Source organism: Mesoplodon densirostris, chromosome 9 (genome assembly GCF_025265405.1).
Source record: "Mesoplodon densirostris isolate mMesDen1 chromosome 9, mMesDen1 primary haplotype, whole genome shotgun sequence".
Taxonomy (NCBI): Eukaryota; Metazoa; Chordata; class Mammalia; order Artiodactyla; family Ziphiidae; genus Mesoplodon; species Mesoplodon densirostris.
In genome coordinates this window covers 36,394,297-36,416,081 of record NC_082669.1, presented here as the reverse complement: position 1 = coordinate 36,416,081, position 21,785 = coordinate 36,394,297, and the positions used below count along the sequence as shown (strand labels likewise).

At 37.8% G+C, this 21,785-nt stretch overlaps 1 protein-coding gene across 2 annotated transcripts in view; it reads right to left on the bottom strand.

Annotated features, from left to right (window-relative positions):
- Window positions 1-21,785, bottom strand: part of GRM3 (glutamate metabotropic receptor 3) — a 105,211-nt gene that overhangs the window by 19,299 nt on the left and 64,127 nt on the right. For both annotated transcript variants that reach the window (XM_060108276.1, XM_060108275.1), the window contains exon 3: window positions 5,403-6,469. In XM_060108276.1, coding sequence (XP_059964259.1) covers window positions 5,403-6,469 — 1,067 coding nt within the window. The remainder of the gene's footprint in view (window positions 1-5,402; window positions 6,470-21,785) is intronic.

Sequence of the window (21,785 nt, the reverse complement as noted above, 5' to 3'; positions counted from 1 at the left end):
CATACGCACCAGACCCAGTATGCTGGGAAACTCTGGGGAGGGAAGAACTCAAATTTTTATGCTCTGTTGGTTACAGACAGCCAAGTCACCATCCTACCCAGACCTGTTAGGGAGAAGGCAGGCCTGGGACCAGAATGAGGCAAATGAGGAACTTGCTTGAGATAACACATTTAAGGAGGCACCCAAAACTCAGTAATCAAGACAAGTAATATATATATTTTTTGTGTGGTATGCGGACCTCTCACTGTTGTGGCCTCTCCCGCTGCGGAGCACAGACTCCGGATGCACAGGCTCAGCAGCCATGGCTCACAGGCCCAGCCGCTCCACGGCATGTGGGATCTTCCTGGACCGGGGCACGAACCCGTGTCCCCTGCATCGGCAGGTGTACCCTCAACCACTGCGCCACCAGGGAAGCCCCAAGACAAATAATATTTTATTGCAGTATTTTTTAAAAATAAAAATTCATGCTAAATTCTATGATGAACACAATACCAACCTTTTAAATAAGGTTAAGATCGGTAACAGTGCTGGGCTGTGATGTGTTCAAAGTGAAGGCAAAAAGAAAAGTCAGCAATACTGATCTTATCATGATGACTGCTCATGAAGGTGTTACCGGGCCCCCTCTGCACTGCCTACTGGAAATTGGGACTTGTGGAACCTACACAAATGCTGATGTTCCGGCTACAGTGGTGGCTGCGGGTAATAAAAGTCCTTTGTCTCTGAGTTAGGAGTCTCAGGTCTTCTGTCAGCATCCCCGAAACTGTGGCGGGCTAACCTGTTAGATTGCAGGATGGATTAAAAACCCTTCTCGGTCCTTCACAGGTTCTGTCTCCATCACTGACATCCTACCCTTGGCTCTGGCCGCCATCATCTCTGACCTATCGCAGTCACTTAACTGCTCTCCCCACCCCTGCTTTTTCCTTTCTGTCATACGTTGTCTTTAGCAGCTTGATTTTTTTTTCCCTAAAATGTGAGATCACAAAATATGAGATTATTAAACTGCTCCATTTAAAAGTATTTCAGTGGTTTCTTTTTCCATAGAGAACAAAATCTAAACTTTTTGCTATGGCCTATAAAGTCCTATGTGGTCTAGCTGCCCACCCTCCCAACCGCCTACCTCTCATATAAACTCACTCTTCCATCTACTCATTAAACTGTAGCCAGATACACCTTTCTTTTCTAAGACATTTTTGCCTAGGGCTGTTTGCGCTTGCTGTTTCTTCTGTCTAGCGGGTAGAATTCCCCTGGTTGGCTCCTTCCCATATTTCGGTAGGGTATTATGAAATAGGCACTAGTAGGGTTGGCAAACATTTTTTGAAAGAATGAGATGTGATACATTTCTTTAAATCTTCAAAATAGTCAACATGGGAGAATTGGAATTTCTCTGCAAGTACTTAAACCTTGTAAAAGTCTGCCTAGGCAAAATGCTTTGCCTGCACCAACCCCAGTAAGAATCCAGCATCTTGATACCTAGAGTACGGTCCTTTGCCTAGCAGCATCTCCATCATCTGGGAGCTTGCTAGAAATCCAGAACCTTGGGCCTCATCCCTTCTTACTGAATCAGAATCTTTAGCAAGATTCCCAGGTGGATGCGCCTTAAAGTTTGGGAAGCACTGTAGTAGCATAACGCCGCTCCCTTCCATCATAGTACTCACCCCTGCATGAGTTATCGTGAATTTTCACTTGTTAATTATTTACTCACCATCTCTATCCTCCTCTCATTCCCCACCAGATTGTAAGTTATAAAAGAGGAGGGGCTTGTCTATGTTGATAGCTGTATCCCCAAGGCCCATAATAAATGCTCAGATACTTTTGGAAGACATGAATGAACGAAATACTCAGTAATTACCATTTAAACTTTTTATGGTAAACTTTCCACCCAAACGTGACCTAGTTTTTCTTTACACCATTTGAACTATGTATTGGATCCCTGATGAATCGGTGTTTGATTCTTATGGTCTCTGGGATGGTTTTGTTGTGATACAGAAGGAGGCAGGCTGGATATTTCTCAAAGATCCTTTGAAGTTTTGTATTCTTACCCAAGTTTTTGCTTGCTCTGTCTTGATGTCTCTTACAGAGTTGACTAGTCTTGCTTGTTCTAGGTTTTACTCCTACAAGTCCATTCTTCATTTTAAGGATAGATAAGTGTGTGATATAGTAGGAAAGGCATGGATTTGGATCCAAAAAACTAGTCCTACTGTTTTTTAACTGTGCCACCTGGGAAGTTAATTGCCCTCTGAGTCTGTTTACTCATCTTTCTAATGGATAATGAAATTCGCTTTCCAGGGTGCTAATGAGAATATGTGAGCTCATGTATGCAAAAGCACTTAGTAGAATAAGGTCTTGGAATTTGGTCAGGAAGGCTTAGTTCCTTTCTTTCCCTCTTACCTTAATCATGTCACTTTTTGCCCAAGTGAGCAACCAACCAAAAGAAAGCAAGAAAAATTTAAAAATCACAAGACCTCAAAGCCCTTAAACATTACTTAAATGAATTCCTCTACCTGGTATAATCTGACCAAGCTGCCAGTTCCCATTCATTTCTCACTAGACTCCCCCATCTTGCATTTGAGCATGACCGATATTATTGCATTCTTCTTGGTTCATTTCTATTTTGCCTCAAGAATATTCCCTGTAGGCCCTATATACTCTAACTACCTTACTTGCACTTTCCTACCAAGGTACAGGATGAAATCCCACCTCTTTAAGGAGGTTCCTGGAAAGACCAAGCTCTTACTGATCCAACTCTTTTTTGAAACAAATAGGCATTTAAGAGTTTATATCAGCAATTTAATTATAAACTATTCTGTGTTAATCTTGAATTCATTCGTGCTTGTTATTTTTTTCCCAACTGAGATGTAAGCTTTTTGAAGACTAGAATAGTGCTTTATATTTTTTTATAACTCCCAGTGGGTGGCAAAGTACTGAGTCATAAACCTTGTTGACCGATGGCCAAATTCCTAATGCTGGTACTTAGATTATTATTGGGTACCTTTCTAATGCTGCTGATTCTATCCGAGCCTCATGGTTTCCCTCCAGGAAATTTTAAATCGCAGTCTAAAACAAGGGTCCTGAGTTCAAATACCTATAGGGCTATGCAGATTCATACGTGAGGGTAGCCACGTGTAAGCATTCAGGGGCTGGTGGGCGTTGTGGGCAACAGGAGTGAGAGGGCTCTGTCTAGAGGCATAAGCACTACTCAACCAGCTAATTATGGGTCCCCATGTTTTATTTTGTTAAGAGAAGCCAAGAATCTAGATAGTTATGTATAATTTCTCAATTTTCTTACTTTGGCAAACATTTCAAAACAGTGCAGGCCAAACTAGAGATATCTGTGGGCCAAGAAGAGCATGTGATTCATCAGAGCAGGGAGTTTCAATCCTGACTGCAAATGAGAGTCACTTGGGGAGCTTTGAAAAATCCTGATGTCTAAGCCACAGATCAGGCCAATTAAATCAGAATATCTGGGGCTGTGCCCCAGGTATCAATATTTTTTTTTCAAAGCTACCCAGTTGATTCAGTGTGTGGTTGAATATGAAAACCTCTGTGTTGGAGGCTCTGGGCTACTGTCTTATTTCTTTTGTAAATTTAGGATTGGGATTATTTGCAAGGATAAGTGAGACCTCAGATGATCTCTGTGGGATTCATTGCCTTAATTAGTATTGCCCTTAAAACACGCAACTCTACAACCTCTGCCCCATTTTCCTTGTAACTTCTGCCATGTGGTAAAACTTCTGGTATCTTCAGCTAATTTCATTTAATCATGATATTGCTATCATGTTAAAGGAAGAAGTCATTTTTTTTATGTTTTAGGAATAAATGCTAGTTCATTCAATAAAATTAATTTTTTTTTTCTTGGTAGTATTTTTGTTTTATTTTTTCATTAGCTTTTTTGAGAATGAATAGTTTCAAATCATACGTGAGGATAGAACAAATAACATTGTAACTATTTTGCATTTCCAACACCCCAAGTCCTGTCTACTAAGGATGGCTTCCTAAGAACTGAAAAAAAATCCTTCCAGATCTATAGGAGGAGGATGTGTATAGAAAGACAAAAGATAGAATTGGGGGCATTAAAATGCATTAACTGTAGTTCTCCATTTAATCCCCACACTAGAAAGATACGAACTCCCGTGTGCATATAATCTGACCTTTGATTTTGTTGATTTAGTTCTGATGTCTTCTCTTTTGACAGATTTTCAAAGATTTTTATAGGTAGTCTTATAGAAAGCCTGACCGTTATCCCAACATTGAATGTATATTCTTTATTTTTCTTGCTGCTCCTTTAAGGTGGTCCATAGGTTTCAGTCACAACGTTGTGGATAATTTACTAGACTAGACACATCAAGCTTTGCCAGTCTCTTGATCTCTTGCTTTAAGTAGCTTTGTCTTATTTTTGAGCTGCAATATTCAAGAGCTTGGTAACGTAGGAAGTGCTGGTAAACAGAAACATTTGAGGAGTATTCCAACCTACAGAGGCAGTTTATTTTGTGAAATCATGTTGTAACAAGGAAACCATAAGGCCTCTGGAAAACTTAATGATGAATTAAGAAATATAGAGAATAAAAACCAATTGCCTTAAGAGGAAAAAATTCTTATACTCACTCATTGGATGATACGAAAATGAGAATTATAAATGTGAGAGCAACTGATTGATGGTTTCAACAACTGGAGAAATTTTGATGGAATCATGAAGTATTTCTTTCAGGAGAGATGGTCATTATACTGAAGCCCAGAAATCTGAACTAAATATTACTGGAGACTATATGAATAATGACTTAATTAGGTTACCTGGATACAGACAGTAAAAGTTTTAACTGATTCAGGGATTACATACATATACCACATCTACAGGAAGTAAAGTTGTAGAAAAAGTATAACAAATATCATATTTTAACTTGTTTTAGAGAAATAATTATGCTTACTTGAAGCTTGAGTGAAAGTTTTTAGATCTTTAAACTGATCCTGGCTAATGTTGCAACTCTGCTTTAATTTACAGATCGATCTGTGGTAGCCAGGTCCTCTTGTGTCTAATTTAAAGTCTTATTCTCTTGTCATTCACTTTCTAAATTAAATTAAAAGTTTTAAGGGGCGTGTGCGTGCGTGTGTGTGTGTGTATTATACTTTTCTCCCACTAGATTATAAATTGCTTGAATGACCATGCCATTTACATTTATCTTCCTCTCTGTGCCTAGCACAATGCTTTCCACATAGCAAGCACTAATTAAATGTTTTAAAACATATTGAATTAATTTCCATATACAATATGGTGGTGCATCATGGCATTTATAATTTAGCTACCTAATTGCTGAGATGAAATAAAAGGAGTCTCTTTTAAATTATACATAACAAAACAGTGGCAGGATACAAGAAGAAGGAAAAGGAGAAACCATTCCGAGACTTACTCTGTAGTCACTTGAAGTCACATAAAATATAGGGAGGAAGGCCAACCAGATGATGCATGTGGTGTACATGGTAAAACCAATGAACTTGGCTTCGTTGAAATTTTCTGGGCACTTCCGCGTTTTGAAGGCATACACAGTGCATAAGATGACCAGGACCACATCGTATGTAAGTGAGAACAACATGCTGGAATCTTTGACATTGCATTTTAAGATGACTGTTTCCCGCTTCTCTGGAAGGGTATACCGCCTGGTGCCTGGAACCTCCAGGATGAGCCACACAGACACTACCACAATTTGCACCAGTATCAGACCCAGGCAGATGAAAACCTGAGAACTTGGGCTGATGAATTTTGGCCTCTGAGCGCCATTCTTTACCCCATCGAAGACACGGGCAATGCAGTTTGTCTTGGTCAGCAGGGCTGAGTAACAGACAGCGAAGGAGGTCCCCAGCCCTAGTCGGCGCAATGTACAGATGACTGGTGACGGCTTGGAAATGAAGAAGAATGTCATGCAATAGGACAGGCCAACCCCAAACAACAAGATGTAGCAGAGCTCCCGGCCTGATGCTTTGACCAAGGGTGTGTTGTTGTGCTTGATAAAGACAGTCACAACCATGCATGTACACATGAAACCCAGGCAGGCAATGGAGACTGGACCAATGGCCCAGGCATCTTGCCACCTGATGTAGTCCTCAGGAAGGTCAAAGCAGCCAGATAGGTCTGCAGTGGGCCACTGCCCAAGGCCGCAATCCATACAGGTAAACTCGTCAGCCAGGTATTCGTAGGGCTCGCAGGGGATGCAGATCCAGCAGCAGACATCCCCTGGTTGCATATTCTTCATTTCATTGGGTGCACATGGGTCGCTGCACTGGGATGTGGGGATTGAGTTCCGGGACCAGTGGATAGAGTCGACATCTACTGATAAGGTTTCTGCCCAATGACCAACCTTCAAGTAGGAATACTTGCCGCCCATGTACTGGAAGTTGAACACGTTGTAACGTCCTATTCCATCTCCAAAAGTGTCAAACTTGACAATGCTATCTGCACCTTTATTTGGGTTGAATGGAGCTGTGACATGTAAAGTAAAAGAAAAGAAAAAAAAGAACACTGTTTAGGTGTCTTAAGTGTGATCAGTCAATGACTTTATATCATACACTTAGCAAAACTGAGATAACAGGGAATAGGAATTCCAAGACTGAGATAATTTATCAATTACCATTGAATTTGCATATTAAAAACTACTGGAGTCTTCAAGCATTCATAAATTCATTCACTTAACATTCCTGAGTGCCTCCTGTGTGCCAAGTGCCAGTGATAATCATGAGTACAATACAGTGTCTGCCTTCAAAGGAGCTGATAATTTAACAGGGGAACTGGTGAACATGTAGTCATATTTTAGGTGGTATATAAATATTCATTTCTTGAAAGATTCCACAATAGGAATTGGACAAAACTTCGAATCTCATCTCTATTACGTATTTATATATTTATGTATAGAAATTAAATATTTTCATGAACCTATATTATTAAAAGGAGGAATTTTTCTCCTTCAAATCAAGAAAAAATTTTTCATTATAAATGGATGGTATGTTTCTTTTAAACAGTTTAGATAACTCAGAAGGAAAGAAAAAAAGAACACTCATCCATAATCCTTCAACTGTAGTATTTTCATGTTTTGGAGGCTATTCATTCTGACTACATATTTGCATGTGTCTGTGTATAGCATACTCCTATCCACATACATACAACCTGAATATTCTGAAGGCACCTACAGTAGAAGCTAGGTAATTGCTTTAAAGTTTGTTCCTAACTGTACAGGATTGGTAACCCTCAACCCTGTCCCTTTCTTACAGCCAGTGCCTAAGAGCAGCGCATCGCTAAGCATCTCTGGTTCCTCTTCTCTTCCAGCTGCTGCTCATCGTGTCTCTCTTGCCAACATCAGCTGCCATTCTGTTCACCATTTTTATGCCACCTTCTCTGGTCTACTCTGTGCCTCCTACTTCACACTGCCGACCTTTACTCTTTCCTTAAATGTAGAAGAATGAGGCTGATGTCTCTGTTGCACAGACAAACTTTATTAGTCAGGGTAGGCTTGCCTCTGTTGGTAAATAGACCCCAAATTGTTTAAGAGCTCAAACACAATGGAAGTTTATTTCTCCCTTGTGCAGTAGGCTAAGGTCTTGGTCGATGGGTATCTCTCCTCCACACAGTGATTCAGGAACCCACGTTCCTTCCATCTTGAAGCTGTACCAATTCCTAGGGCCTCCTTCTCATCAGCATCCATGCAGTGGAAGGAGAAAAAGAGTACGAATTAGGTACACTTGCTTCCTAAAAGTATAAACCTGGAAGTGGCACGTGATTTAATTCACATTTATTGACTAGAAATTAGTTACAGGGTCACACCCAACTTCGAGAGCAGCTGGGAAATGTGGCTTAGCTGATGTGCCCAACTACAGCTATGGATGAGGAAGGGGAATTTGCAGGACACTGCAGTCTCTTACTCTGCAGGTCTTTGCTGTCTTTACTACCTCCTCCCTGAGCTCCGTTCTGTCTTCTCTGGGGCTCATGTTGTTCCAGCCAGCGGGAAACAGCTTACTCTTCTTGGGTCTAGTTATTTTATGGAGGAAACAGTCCCTCAATGAGTTGCTTGGCTCCTTGGTAAAAGAAAACCTCACATTGCACCTGATAGCTCTTGCCTACGTAGGATGCATAGATGCTTCTAGAGTGTCAGGCTTGGTGTTTCCAGTAATGTACCATATATAAAGTCTGTTAGCAAATGTAATTCAATATGCCACATTTATTCCTCACTTATTATGATTTATTTTCTGCTAGTGATCTTGTTATCTCACTTACATTTGACTTTGCTAAACTTCACCTAGTTTTCTGCCACATTCTTCAAACCCATCACCTATGTCTGTGTGTGTCTGTATTGCAGTTGGGGATTGGCTTCAAGTTCATAGCGAGACACGCTGTAGTCGTAGATGAGTGCATGATTTTGGATTTAGATGGACTACGCGTGATTCTCATCTCTGCCTTTTAATAGTTGTATGTCCTTAGGCAAGTTAACCTTTCTGACTCTGTTTCCTAATCAACAAATTATAATATAAATACAAATTATAAATAAATGTAAAAATGCTAAATAAATTGATCATTTTCTACTGGTTTATAACATTTGCCAGATATTAAATTGTGGGATAATTCATTTCTCTCTGTTATTTGTTGTTTCTCTTGATCTCTTTCCACAGCAGTATGATCTTTTTTGCAACTACTACAGCTTTAGACTATGTTTTAATATGTTAGAACAAATGAACATAGGAGTTGAAACATTATTGCTATATTTTCAGGAGTAGGAATCAATATCACGATTCTTAGATCACATAAAACTAAATTTATTTAGTCCATGCTTAGAAAAATTTCATTAAAAATTTTAGAGACTCCTTTCACATGTTACAAATAAATAAAATGTTGAATATTTTAACATAGTTTACATCAAGTATAAGAACCTCAGATGTGTTATTAATTTTTTTATTCTCAACTACAGTCAATCTCCACCATTGTTCAGTGGATGTTGTTAGGTCATTCTGGAAAAGATTTGTAAAGTAAATATATTTTATAGCTTTAAATATTTCACTATTTTCACAGCTATTCTTGAATGTAAAGTTTCTTAAAAATAATATATTTGAAAGGTGAGAAAATTGGTTGTTTTGCATAATCTGAGCTGGAGAGGGTTATTGATAAGATTGTTGGCATGTGAGCTAATAATATATACACTAAAGATGTAAAACATTCCTTTTATAAATCTTTTTCAGAAATCATCTGATATCATTAACTGAATATTGGAACAGACTGGTGGCCTAGTTGAGAATAACAAAACTAATAACACATCTAGGGTCTTAACACTTGATGTAAAATGTTTTAAAATAGTCAACATTTTACTTATTTGTAACATGTAAAAGGAATACCTGAAATTTTTAATGCCTCTTTTCTAAGCATAGAATAAACAAACTTAGCTTGATGTAACATAAGAATTCTGATATTGATTCCTACTCATGAAAATCTGGTAATAATATTTCAATTTCCATTTTTTTCTTAATCGTTTGAATATACAGAGCATTGGTAGGTTTTTTAAAGAGCCTAAATGAGGACTTTAGCTCTGGCTTTTACAAAATATAGGCACTTTTTAAAAATTGGAGTACAATTGCTTTACAATGTTGTGTTAGTTTCTGCTGTACAAAGAAGTGAATCAGCTATATGTATACATATATCCCCTCCTCGTGGACCTGCCTCCCCCCACCTCCTTCCCACCCATCTACGTCATCACAGAGCACAGAGCTGAGCTCCCTGTGCTATACAGCAGGTTCCCATTAACTATCTATTGTACACATGGCAGTGTATATATGTCAGTCCTAATCTCCCAATTCATCCCACTCTCCCCTTCCCCTCCTGTGTCCACTCTTCCATTCTCTGTGTCTGCGTCTCTGTTCCTGCCCTGCAAATACGTTCATCTGTACCATTTTTCTAGATTCCACATATATGCGTCAATATACGTTTGCTTTTCTCTTTCTGACTTCACTCTGTATAACAGACTCTAGGTCCGTCCACATCTCTACAAATGACCCAATACCCTGAGAAAACCATATTTCAAAAAGACACATGTACCCCAATGTTCATTGCAGCACTATTCACAATAGCCAGGACGTGGAAGCAACCTAATGCCCATCGACAGATGAATGGATAAAGAAGATGTGACACATATATACAATGGAATATTACTCAGCCATAGAAAGGAATGAAATTGGGTCATTTATAGCCACTATTTTTCATTAGGCTATTTTATTTTTAAATTTTTTTGAATTTTATTTTATTTATTTTTCATACAGCAGGTTCTTATTAGTTATCCATTTTATACATATTAGTGTATACATGTCAATCCCAGTCGCCCAATTCATCACACCACCACCCCACACCCACCACCAATTTCACCCCTTGGTGTCCATACGTTTGTTCTCTACATCTGTGTCTCAATTTCTGCCCTGCAGACTGGGTCATCTGTACCATTTTTCTATGTTCCACATATATGCGTTAATATACGATATTTGTTTTTCTCTTTCTGACTTACTTCACTCTGTATGACAGTCTCTAGATCCATCCACGTCTCTACAAATTACCCAATTTCATTCCTTTTTATGGCTAATATTCCATTGTATATATGTACCACATCTTCTTTATCCATTCGTCTGTCAATGGGCATTTAGGTTGTTTCCATGACCTGGCTATTGTAAATAGTGCTGCAGTGAACATTGGGGTGCATGTATCTTTTTGAATTATGGTTTTCTCTGGGTATATGCCCAGTAGTGGGATTGCTGGATCATATGGTAATTCTATTTTTAGTTTTTTAAGGAACCTCCATACTGTTCTCCATACTGGCTGTATCAATTCACATTCCCACCAACGGTGCAAGAGGGTTCCCTTTTCTACATACCCACTTCAGCATTTGTTGTTTGTAGATTTTCTGATGATGCCCATTCTAACTGGTGTGAGGTGATACCTCATTGTAGTTTTGATTTGCATTTCTCTAATAATTAGTGATGTTGAGCAGCTTTTCATGTGCTTCTTGGCCATGTGTAGGTCTTGTTTAGAGAAATGTCTATTTAGGTCTTCTGCCCACTTTTGGATTGGGTTGTTTGTTTTTTTAATATTGAGCAGCATGAACTGTTTATATATTTTGGAGATTAATCCTTTGTCCGTTGATTCATTTGCAAATATTTTCTCCCATTCTGACGGTTGTCTTTTCCTCTTGTTTATGGTTTCCTTTGCTGTACAAAAGCTTTTAATTTTCATTAGATCCCATTTGTTTATTTTTGTTTTTATTTCCATTACTCTAGGAGGTGGATCAAAAAAGATCTTGCTGTGATTTATGTCAAAGACTGTTCTTCCTATGTTTTCCTCTAAGAGTTTTACAGTGTCTGGTATTACATTTAGGTCTCTAATCTATTTTGAGTTTATTTTTGTGTATGGTGTTAGGGAGTGTTCTAATTTCATTCTTTTACATGTAGCTGTCCAGTTTCCCCAAAACCACTTACTGAAGAGACTGTCTTTTCTCCATTGTATATCCTTCCCTCCTTTGTCATAGATTAGTTGACCATAGGTGCATGGGTTTATCTCTGGGCTTTCTATCCTGTTCCATTGCTCTATATTTCTGTTTTTGTGCTAGTACCATATTGTCTTGATTACTGTAGCTTTGTAGTATAGTCTGAAGTCAGGGAGTCTGATTCCTCCAGCTCCGTTTTTCTTTCTCAAGATTGCTTTGGCTCTCAGGGATCTTTTGTGTCTCCATACAAATTTTAAGATTTTTTGTTCTAGTTCTGTAAAAAAATGCATTGGTAATTTGATGGGGATTGCATTGAATCTGTAGATTGCTTTGGGTAGTATAGTCATTTTCACAATATTGATTCTTCCAATCCAAGAACATGGTATATCTCTCCATCTGTGTGTATCATCTTTCATTTCTTTCATCAGTGTCTTATAATTTCCTGCATACAGGTCTTTTGTCTCCTTAGGTAGGTTTATTCCTAGATATTTTATTCTTTTTGTTGCAATGGTAAATGGGAGTGTTTTCTTAATTTCACTTTCAGAGTGTTCATCATTAGTGTATAGGAATGCAAGAGATTTCTGTGCATTAATTTTGTATCCTGCAACTTTACCAAATTCATAGATTAGGTCTAGTAGTTTTCTGGTGGCATTTTTAGGATTCTCTATATATAGTGTCTTGTCATCTGCAAACAGTGACACTTTTACTTCTTCTTTTCCAATTTGTATTCCTTTTATTTCTTTTTCTCCTCTGATTGCCATGGCTAGGACTTCCAAAGCTATGTTGAATAATAGTTGTGAGAGTGGACATCCTTGTCTTGTTCCTGATCTTAGAGGAAATGCTTTCAGTTTTTCACCATTGAGAATGATGTTTGCTTTGGGTTTGTCATATATGGCATTTATTATGTTGAGGTAGTTTCCCTTGGTGCCCACTTTCTGGAGAGTTTTTATCATAAGTGGGTGTTGAATTTTGTCAAAAGCTTTTTCTGCATCTATTGTGATGATCATATGGTTTTTCTTCTTCAATTTGTTAATATGGTGTATCACATTGATTGATTTGCATGTATTGAAGAATCCTTGCATCCCTGGGATAAATCCCACTTGATCATGGTGTATGATTCTTTTAATGTGTTGTTGGATCCTGTTTGCTAGTATTTTGATGAGGATTTTGGCATCTATATTCATCAGTGATATTGGTCTGTAATTTTCTTTTTTTGTAGTATCTTTGTCTGGTTTTGGTATCAGGATGATGGTGGCCTCATAGAATGAGTTTGGGAGTGTTCCTTCCTCTGCAACTTTTTGGAAGAGTTTGAGAAGGATGGGTGTTAGCTCTTCTCTAAATGTTTGATAGAATTCACCTGTGAAGCCATCTGGTCCTGGACTTTTGTTTGTTGGAAGATTTTTAATCACAGTTTCAATTTCTTTACTTCTGATTGGTCTGTTCATATTTTCTGTGTCTTCCTGGTTCAGTCTTGGAAGGTTATACCTTTTTAAGAATTTGTCCATTTCTTCCAGGTTGTCCATTTTATTGACATAGAGTTGCTTGTAGTAGTCTCTTAGGATGCTTTGTGTTTCTGCAGTGTCTGTTGTAACTTCTCCTTTTCCATTTCTAATTTTGTTGATTTGAGTCCTCTCCCTCTTTTTCTTGATGAGTCTGGCTAATGGTTTATCAATTTGGTTCATGTTCTCAAGGAACCTGCTTTTAGTTTTATTGATCTTTGCTATTGTTTTCTTTGTTTCTATTTCATTTATTTCTGCTCTGATCTTTATGATTTCTTTCCTTCTGATAACTTTGGGTTTTGTTTTTTCTTCTTTCTCTAGTTCCTTTAGGTGTAAGGTTAGATTGTTTATTTGGGATTTTTCTTGTTTCTTGAGGTAGGCTTGTATTGCTATAAACCTCTCTCTTAGAAGTGCTTTTGCTGCATCCCATAGGTTTTGGATCTTCGTGTTTTCATTGTCATTTGTCTCTAGGTATTTTTTGATTTCCTCTTCGATTTCTTCAATGATCTCTTGGTTATTTAGTAACGTATTGTTTTGCCTCCATGTGTTTGTGTTTTTTAAGCTTTTTTCCCTGTAATTGATTTCTAATCTCATAGTGTTGTGGTCAGAAAAGATGCTTGAAATGATTTTAATTTTCTTAAATTTACTGAGGCTGGATTTGTGACCCAAGGTGTGATCTATCCTGGAGAACATTCCGCGCGCACTTGAGAAGAAAGTGTAATCTTCAGTTTTTGTATGGAATGTTCTATAAATATCAATTAAATCTATCTGGTTTATTGTGTCATTTATAGCTTGTGTCTCCTTATTAATTTTCTGTTTGGATGATCTGTCCATTGGTGCAAGTGAGGTGTTAAAGTCCCACACTATTATTGTGCTACTGTCAATTTCCTCTTTTATAGCTGTTAGCAGTTGCCTTACGTATTGAGGTGCTCCTTTGTTGGGTGCATATATATTTATAATTGTTATATCTTCTTCTTGGATTGATCCCTTGATCATTATGTGGTGTCCTTCCTTGTCTCATGTAGCATTCTTTATTTTAAATTCTATTTGATCTGATAGAAGTATTGCTACTCCAGCTTTCTGTTGATTTCCCTTTGCATGGAATATCTTTTTTCATCCCCTCACTTTTAGTCTGTATGTGTCCCTGGGTCTGAAGTGGGTCTCTTGTAGACAGCATATATATGGGTCTTGTTTTTGTATCCATTCAGTGAACCTGTGTCTTTTTGTTGGAGCATTTAATCCATTCACATTTAAGGTATTTATCAATATGTACGTTCCTATTACCATTTTCTTAATTATTTTGGGTTTGTTTTTGTAGGTCCTTTTCTTCTCTTGTGTTTCCCAGTTAGAGAAGTTCCTTTAAATTTGTTGTAGTGCTGGTTTGGTGGTGCTGCATTCTCTTAGCTTTTGCTTGTCTGTAAAGCTTTTGATTTCTCCATTGAATCTGAATGAGATCCTTGCTGGGTAGATTAATCTTAGTTGTAGGTTCTTTCCTTTCATCACTTTAAGTATATCATGCAGCTCCCTTCTGGCTTGTAGAGTTTCTGCTGAGAAATCAGCCGTTACCCTTATTGGAGTTCCCTCGTATGTTATTTGTTGTTTTTCCTTTGCTGCTTTCAATAACTTTTATTTGTCTTTAATTTTTGCCCATTTGATTACTATGTGTCTCACATGTTTCTCCTTGAGTTTATCTTGTATGGGATTCTCTGTGCTTCCTGGACTTGGGTGGCTATTTCCTTTCCCATGTTAGGGAAGTATTCGACTATAATCTCTTCAAATATTTTCTCAGGTCCTTTCTCTCTCTCTTCTCCTTCTGGGACCCCTCTAATGTGAATGTTGTTGTGTTTAATGTTGTCCCAGAGATCTCTTAAGTTGTCTTCATTTCTTTTCATTCTTTTTTCTTTATTCTGTTCCATGGCAGTGAATTCCGCCATTCTGTCTTCCAGGTCACTTATCCATTCTTTTGCCTCAGTTATTCTATTGATTCCTTCTAGTGTAGTTTTCATTTCAGTTATTGTATTGTTCATCTCTGTTTGTTCTTTAATTCTTTTAGGTCTTTGTTAATCATTCCTTGCATCTTCTCAATCTTTGCCTCCATTCTTTTTCTTAGGTCCTGGATCATCTTCACTATCATTATTCTGAATTCTTTTTCCGGAATGCTGCCTATCTCCACTTCATTTAGTTGTTCTTCTGGGGTTTTATCTTGTTTCTTCATCTGGTACATAGCCCTCTGCCTTTTCATCTTGTCTGTCTTTCTGTGAATGTTGTTTTTGTTCCACAGGCTGCAGGATTGTAGTTCTTCTTGCTTCTGCTGTGTGCCCTCTGGTGGATGAGTCTATCTAAGAGGCTTGTGCAAGTTTCCTGATGGGAGGGACTGGTGGTGGGTAGAGCTGGCTGTTGCTCTGTAGGCTATTTTAAATCAGTGGGTGCAGATTATAGGTAGAGTTTCATCAGTTTTTTTTGCTTCCTACCTTTTTTTATTGTTGTTGTTAGTGGCAATTTTATTTTATTTTTTATTTTTAGGTTTTAATTTTTTGTTTTTATATGATTTTTACATGTTACTTTCCAGTTACAGTTATTACAAGTATTGGCTATATTCCCTGTGTTGTACAACACATCCTTAAGTCTGTCTAATACCCAATAGTATGTACCTCCCACACCCGTCCCCTATTTTGCCCCTCCCCCCGCTGGTAACCACTAGTTCTCTCTGTGAGTCTTCTTCTTTTATGTTATATTCACTAGTTTACTGTATTTTTTTAAGATTTCACATATAAGTGATAACATACAGTACTTGTCTTTCTCTTTCTGACTTATTTCATTTAGTGTAATGCCCTCCAAGTGCATCCATGTTGCTGCAAATGGCAAAATTTCATTCTTTTTTGTGGCTGAGTAGTATTCCATTGTATATATATACCACAGCTTCTTTATCCATTCCTCTGTTGATGGACACTTCGGTTGTTTATGTCTTGGCTATTGTAAATAATGCTGCTATGAACATTGGGGTTCAAATTAGTGTTTTAGGTTTTGTTGCATATATACCCAGGAGTGGGATTGCTAGGTCAACTACTTTCTGACCTTTTTATTTTGAAAAATTTCAAACCCACAGTAATGATGAAAGAAAAGTATAATGGACATGATTGCATTGGAATCACCTAGAATTAATGAATTGTGAACGTTTTGTCACATTGTACGATTCTTGCACATATGTACCAGGAACATGTAAATGAATGTTGGTAGTACTGTATATAAGTGAGAAAAAAAAACTGGAATCAACACCAGTTTCCAACAGCAATCACAAATTATTTTGTGGATTATTAACAATAATATATTGTTTTGAAATTAAAGTAACAACAGATAAATGTATTTTTGAAGCTATAATGTGTGAAAAGGCAGGGTAACTCCACTTTCATAAAGTTCTAAGATAAGGAACACTAAGTTGTAAGATAAACACATCTAAACGTATCATTTGGGAATACATACAGAAGTGATAAATGAATGGTAATGAATAAACTAAATGAATTATAATGACAAAATTCAGGATAGTGCATATGGGATGGAGTGGTGGTATGCAAAGGATGGGATAGGGAAGAGCACAAAGGTGGATACCAATTTATTATATTTTGTTTCTTGTTTGGATGGGGTGTTTTTCATGGATGATTATTTTATTGTTGTGCTTCATAAATTGCACTGAGTTAAGTATATTCTTTGTATGGTTTAGTATTTCATAATAAAAATATTTAAAAATTAAAATTTGAGGATATACTATTCCAAACACAAATAAAATATATTAATTAATCTTGTCATTCTAGGGGACTAATGCTGCAAGATTTATTTCTCCTGACTCTCCCATGTGGGGACTGGGAATGTAGTAATGATCAGTTGCTTCTGTTGATACAATGAATTCCTAAAAGATTTGCTAAGACATATTGGAAAAAATAGTTTATATATAGAAATTATAATCAGAAAGAAAACATTCCACTTAAATGGCATCAAAAACAAACAAAAAAAACCACCTCAGGATAAATTTAACAAAATAAGTGAAAGACCTGTGTGAACACTAATGCTGGAATCAGTGAAAAGACATACCACGTTCTTGGATAATATTTGATTCTCTCTTAGTTGATTTTAATAATAATAATGATGATAGTAATAATTTATAAATAATAAATTTCAATAAAAATTCCAACTTTTTATAAAAACAAAAAAAGTTGACCTCAAAGTTCATATGGAAAAATAATTCATTAAGAATAGCCAGGAAAAAGAAGAGCAGTGAGGGAGCATTAGCACTACCAGATATTAGTACATATTATAATGCCCTGATCATTAAAACAGTGTGGTCCTGACTCATGAATGCATGGAAAAGAACCAGTGGAGTTGTATGAGATATCCATAAATAGACGCACTTTACCTGAAGACAAGGAATACTATACAGCTCTGAAGAGAAATGAGGAAGTGTTCTATGTTGCACATATTTTGAAGCTATAAAAAAAATCTAAAGTCACACAATTATCTGTAAAACAAAGTATAATACAGTTAATTTAACATTTAATATGCTATCTTTTATGTAAATGGAGAAAACAGAAGAATCTATTCTTTTTTCTCTTCTATGCATAAAGGAACTCTTGAAGGATGCCCAGGGATAGCGGTTATCAATGTCAAGAGATGCAAAGCGAGCAGATGCATGGCAAAGATAGGAGGGAAATTTTTACCAAATTCTTTTATATGTTTTTTGTGTTTTGAAGCATATGATTTTATTACCTATTCAAAATATAATAATAAAAAAGGAAAACATACATTTACAGTCAAGGATCACCAATATTTGAGTAAACTTCCAACCTGAAAGAGAAAGACTGAAACAATCAGAAAAGGAAACTTGGATAGAATAGAGGCAGCGAAGGGAGCAAAAGACGAAAGCTTTAAAACAATAATGAGCTCAGAGAGATAAGAAAAGATGCTGTGTGTATGAGATAGGTACAGTCTATTCTTAAAAAGGAACATTCAGAGAACAAGAATGAACTTTTGGAAATGAAAGCAGAAAGAGAAATTCAGTATAAGAATTGAAAGTTAAATTTGAGAAAACTCTTAAAGTTTGACAAAAATGCTGAGAAGGAAAGTAGAAGATAAAACAAAAAATTGAGAACATTCTGTGGAATTTCAACAGTCAATCAACAGACCTTTGAGAAAGAGAAAATGGAGGACATTATCAAAAGAGTCAAAGTAAATAATTGAACGAACTTGGCCTGGGAAAGGGTGACAAGAGACTATTGCTCTTTCTTATAAGCTTGTCAAAGTTACGTAAAAAAATTATGTACTTTTGATAAAAATAAATTATAAAGTTGAAAAAAGTACAAAGAATAATTGAGCTAGGGCAGCTTGCAAAGTAAATAAATTAGGAAAATGATACTGCTGCAAATATTATCACAAGTCCGTGACAACTGGGTGGTGAACAAGTAAATAGTCCTTTGGTGGAGTTTTGTTTTTAATATAAATTTTCCCCTTACTAAATTTGTCTTGTTAAATATCTAACAAAATGTGGTCTAGTGTCTAAATCGTTTAAATCATGAAAGCATATTAAAGTCTTTCAAATGAACACATTACAAATTTTAAACAAAAATCCATTGTCAGCAGAAGTGTCCTGATCTGTAGTTTGGACTAAAGGGTTGCTACGTCTATACTTAGAAGGAAAAAGAATGAAAGGAGAACCTAGAAGAAAAAGGAAACCACATCGGTCAAATATTTCACAACGGAGAATAGTCATCCTGTACCGGAATGCTGATCCAAACATGACCGGCCTGAGAGGCAGGTAGGAAAACCAAGCGCTTTCTCAGGTGCTGCTGGGGTGACTTGAAGTGACAGAGCAGCGTGAAAGTATTGATCCTGTCACCTTCCTGATGCGCTTAGCATTGCCTCTGAGTCAGATGACTCATCTGGGAAATAGTTCAAGTCCAGTGAACCGGAAGCATGGTTCTCTGGAGCTGAGCTGTACAGGAAGCTCTGGAGTTTCCTATTTCTCCAGTTGAATCTCCCCAAGGGAGCAAGCATCACTCAACATGGAAAAGTAAATCACTTCACCTTCGTTGTTGTAACAGCATGAAAAAACCCAAACTAAAGAGGTGGGGAGAAGAACTGGAAAGATGGCGGAGTTTTATTTATTTATTTTCCCCACAAAGACTTAGAGCCTTCTCCAAAATCTGCTTCACTGCCCCTAGTGCCTCAAAATCAGGTCCTCATTTTACAGAAGGAACCTGATCTGGCCTTGAGTCAGGAGAATGACTTCTCAGTTTAGCTCATCAAACAATCAGTTCTGACCCCAGTTTCAAATGGATTTATTCGAGAAGTTTTGTACCAAGGTGACCAGCCCTCCTAGGGCTCATTTCATAGAGACAAGGCAAGTCTATGCCTTACAAATATCATAGGTCAATAGCAGGAGAAAATTAAGTCAGTTATTTTTTCCTCTCAGACAGAAGTCCAATTAAGGTCGGACAATAATGTGGCTCTTAATAGGCTCTCAGTAATGGGAATATAACTGCCGCTGCTTGGGTTCGCATCCATAAATACTAATGAAGATTGCAAAAGCTACCAGCAGCAACATGGCTCCAATTTTACAACCAGGCCATCAGTGAAATTTCCGTGCACTATTTTGATGGATTGGAATAAAGACAGAGATGAGAAGACAGAAAATGACTTTTCCTTTGAAAGACCTTGTTAGGGGTCAAGGGGTAAAGAAATCAAAATCCTTTGGCTAGAGCCAACAGAATCTTTTACAAACATCCTGCAGCAGGAAGACAGGAAAGAATAAAAATGAATCCTCGGCTATCTGTAATTAATTTACCTACCGATTAGGAACACAATTGCTGAAGCGTTTCCATGGTTATTTATCAACTGAGAGTAGCTGCCGGGGCACAGCACCTTCTAGATGTCTGAGGTGCTGTCTCACACACGGAAAATGCTCGGTAAGTACCTAAGGTGCTAGCGAGAGTGAGTGTTCTAGAAAAGCTATTGAAAGAACAAGCATGTTTTAGGGTGTTAAGACTTCGGTAAAGACCTCTCTTCAGTTCTCCTGAAAAGTGAGCACAGATAACACTTCTGATGCTTCATTATGTATTTTACTGGTTTCCCTACCTAGTATCTACATATTATGGCTGACATGTTCAGCACTCAAGGCAGCTCAGAAAGGAACAATCTACTCTTAGGCTAAGAATGAAGAGTGTGGAGGCAAGGCACAGAGAAGATAGCAGTGAGTGGAAATTACTGAGATTCCAATCTCCCTCAACCCCAATTCAGGGAGCAGGCTTAAGGCCTGCCTTTGCTTATTGTTTTCATTTTAGCTGGAAGGTTCACGGTGGCCCCCAAATCTTTGGTTAGGGACCCTCTTTAATGTGAGCTAATGTAACTATCACATCTTTTTCTAGTCTTTCTTTCCCAAGTCCTGATCTCCATTACATAATCTACTGCTTTTCTCACATTGCCCTATGATGGGATTTTTAAAAACTTTTAATGGGAATACATACACAGAAAAAGGGTAGAAATAAGAGAATTGTCACGAAGTGAAAACTCCCATGTAACATTATGGATGTTAGGAAAGGGAACATTACCAGTCCCCTTGTTTCTGTTCTACCCTTCCTTCTTCCCAAAGATAACCACCATCATACCTTTTAGGACCATGAACAAGTGTTACCTGATATTAAACTTTAGATGAATGTAGTAATCATAAAGTATGGATTATGTTATTTCTAATATCTTTTGCTCTAAATTAAGTTGGGTGAGATTCATTCAAGTAGTGTTAAGGTATATTTGGTTTACTTTTATCGCTGTATAGCATTTTAGTATATAGATGTGCCACAGTTTATTTAGCCGTGCTTCTGTTGATGGACGTGTATTTTCTTTTTTAAGTCTTTAGCTTATATGAATAATGCTGCATCTTTAGCTGGGTTATCCCAGAAGTAAACCTTAAGACTAGATTTGGGTTCAAATAGTTGATTTAGGAGTTTATAGGGAAATGGAGAAATAAGATATAGACAGGGGGCCTCCCTGGTGGCGCAGTGGTTGAGAGTCCGCCTGCTGATGCAGGGGATACGGGTTCGTGCCCCGGTCTGGGAGGATCCCATATGCCGCGGAGCGGCTGGGCCCGTGAGCCATGGCCGCTGGGCCTGCGCATCCGGAGCCTGTGCTCCGCAACGGGAGAGGCCACAACAGTGAGAGGCCCGCATACCGCAAAAAGAAAAAAAAAAAAAAAAAAGATATAGACAGGAATGAATCCAATACAGAGTATGTGGATGAGCGCCAGTGGGCCTCATTCTCCCTGGGGTCCTTTGGGAAAGATCATAGAATGGGGGTTGGGACAGAAAACCACAGGTACTCACTAGCTTGGATGGAACAGCTCTTGTTTGTCATTGGTTGATGGCTGCTCCAGGAATTGTAACTTCAGGCCCTTTCAGCTGCTCTAGGTAAGGCACAGCATGGCCCTGTGGCCAGAGAAAGCTCCCTGGCAGAGAGTCACAGATTAGGAAGCCCTTGACATGTATGAGAACAGAGTGCTAAGGGGATTTGGGAGAGGCACAGAGAGCATCTCCTACGTGCTGTGACCATTCCAATCCATGTGTGCATTTCTGGTGTGTGTGTGTAGGTGTACAAGTGTACATATATGTGTACATGTATGCAGTAGTGAAACTGCTATGTATATGAGCTCCAGTTGCTTTACTTCCTGAATGTTGCTGCTTTTGAACTTTAGCAGTTCTGGTGGAAATGTAGTGATATCTCAAACATTGTGCCATTAGGCTACCAGTTCCTCCTC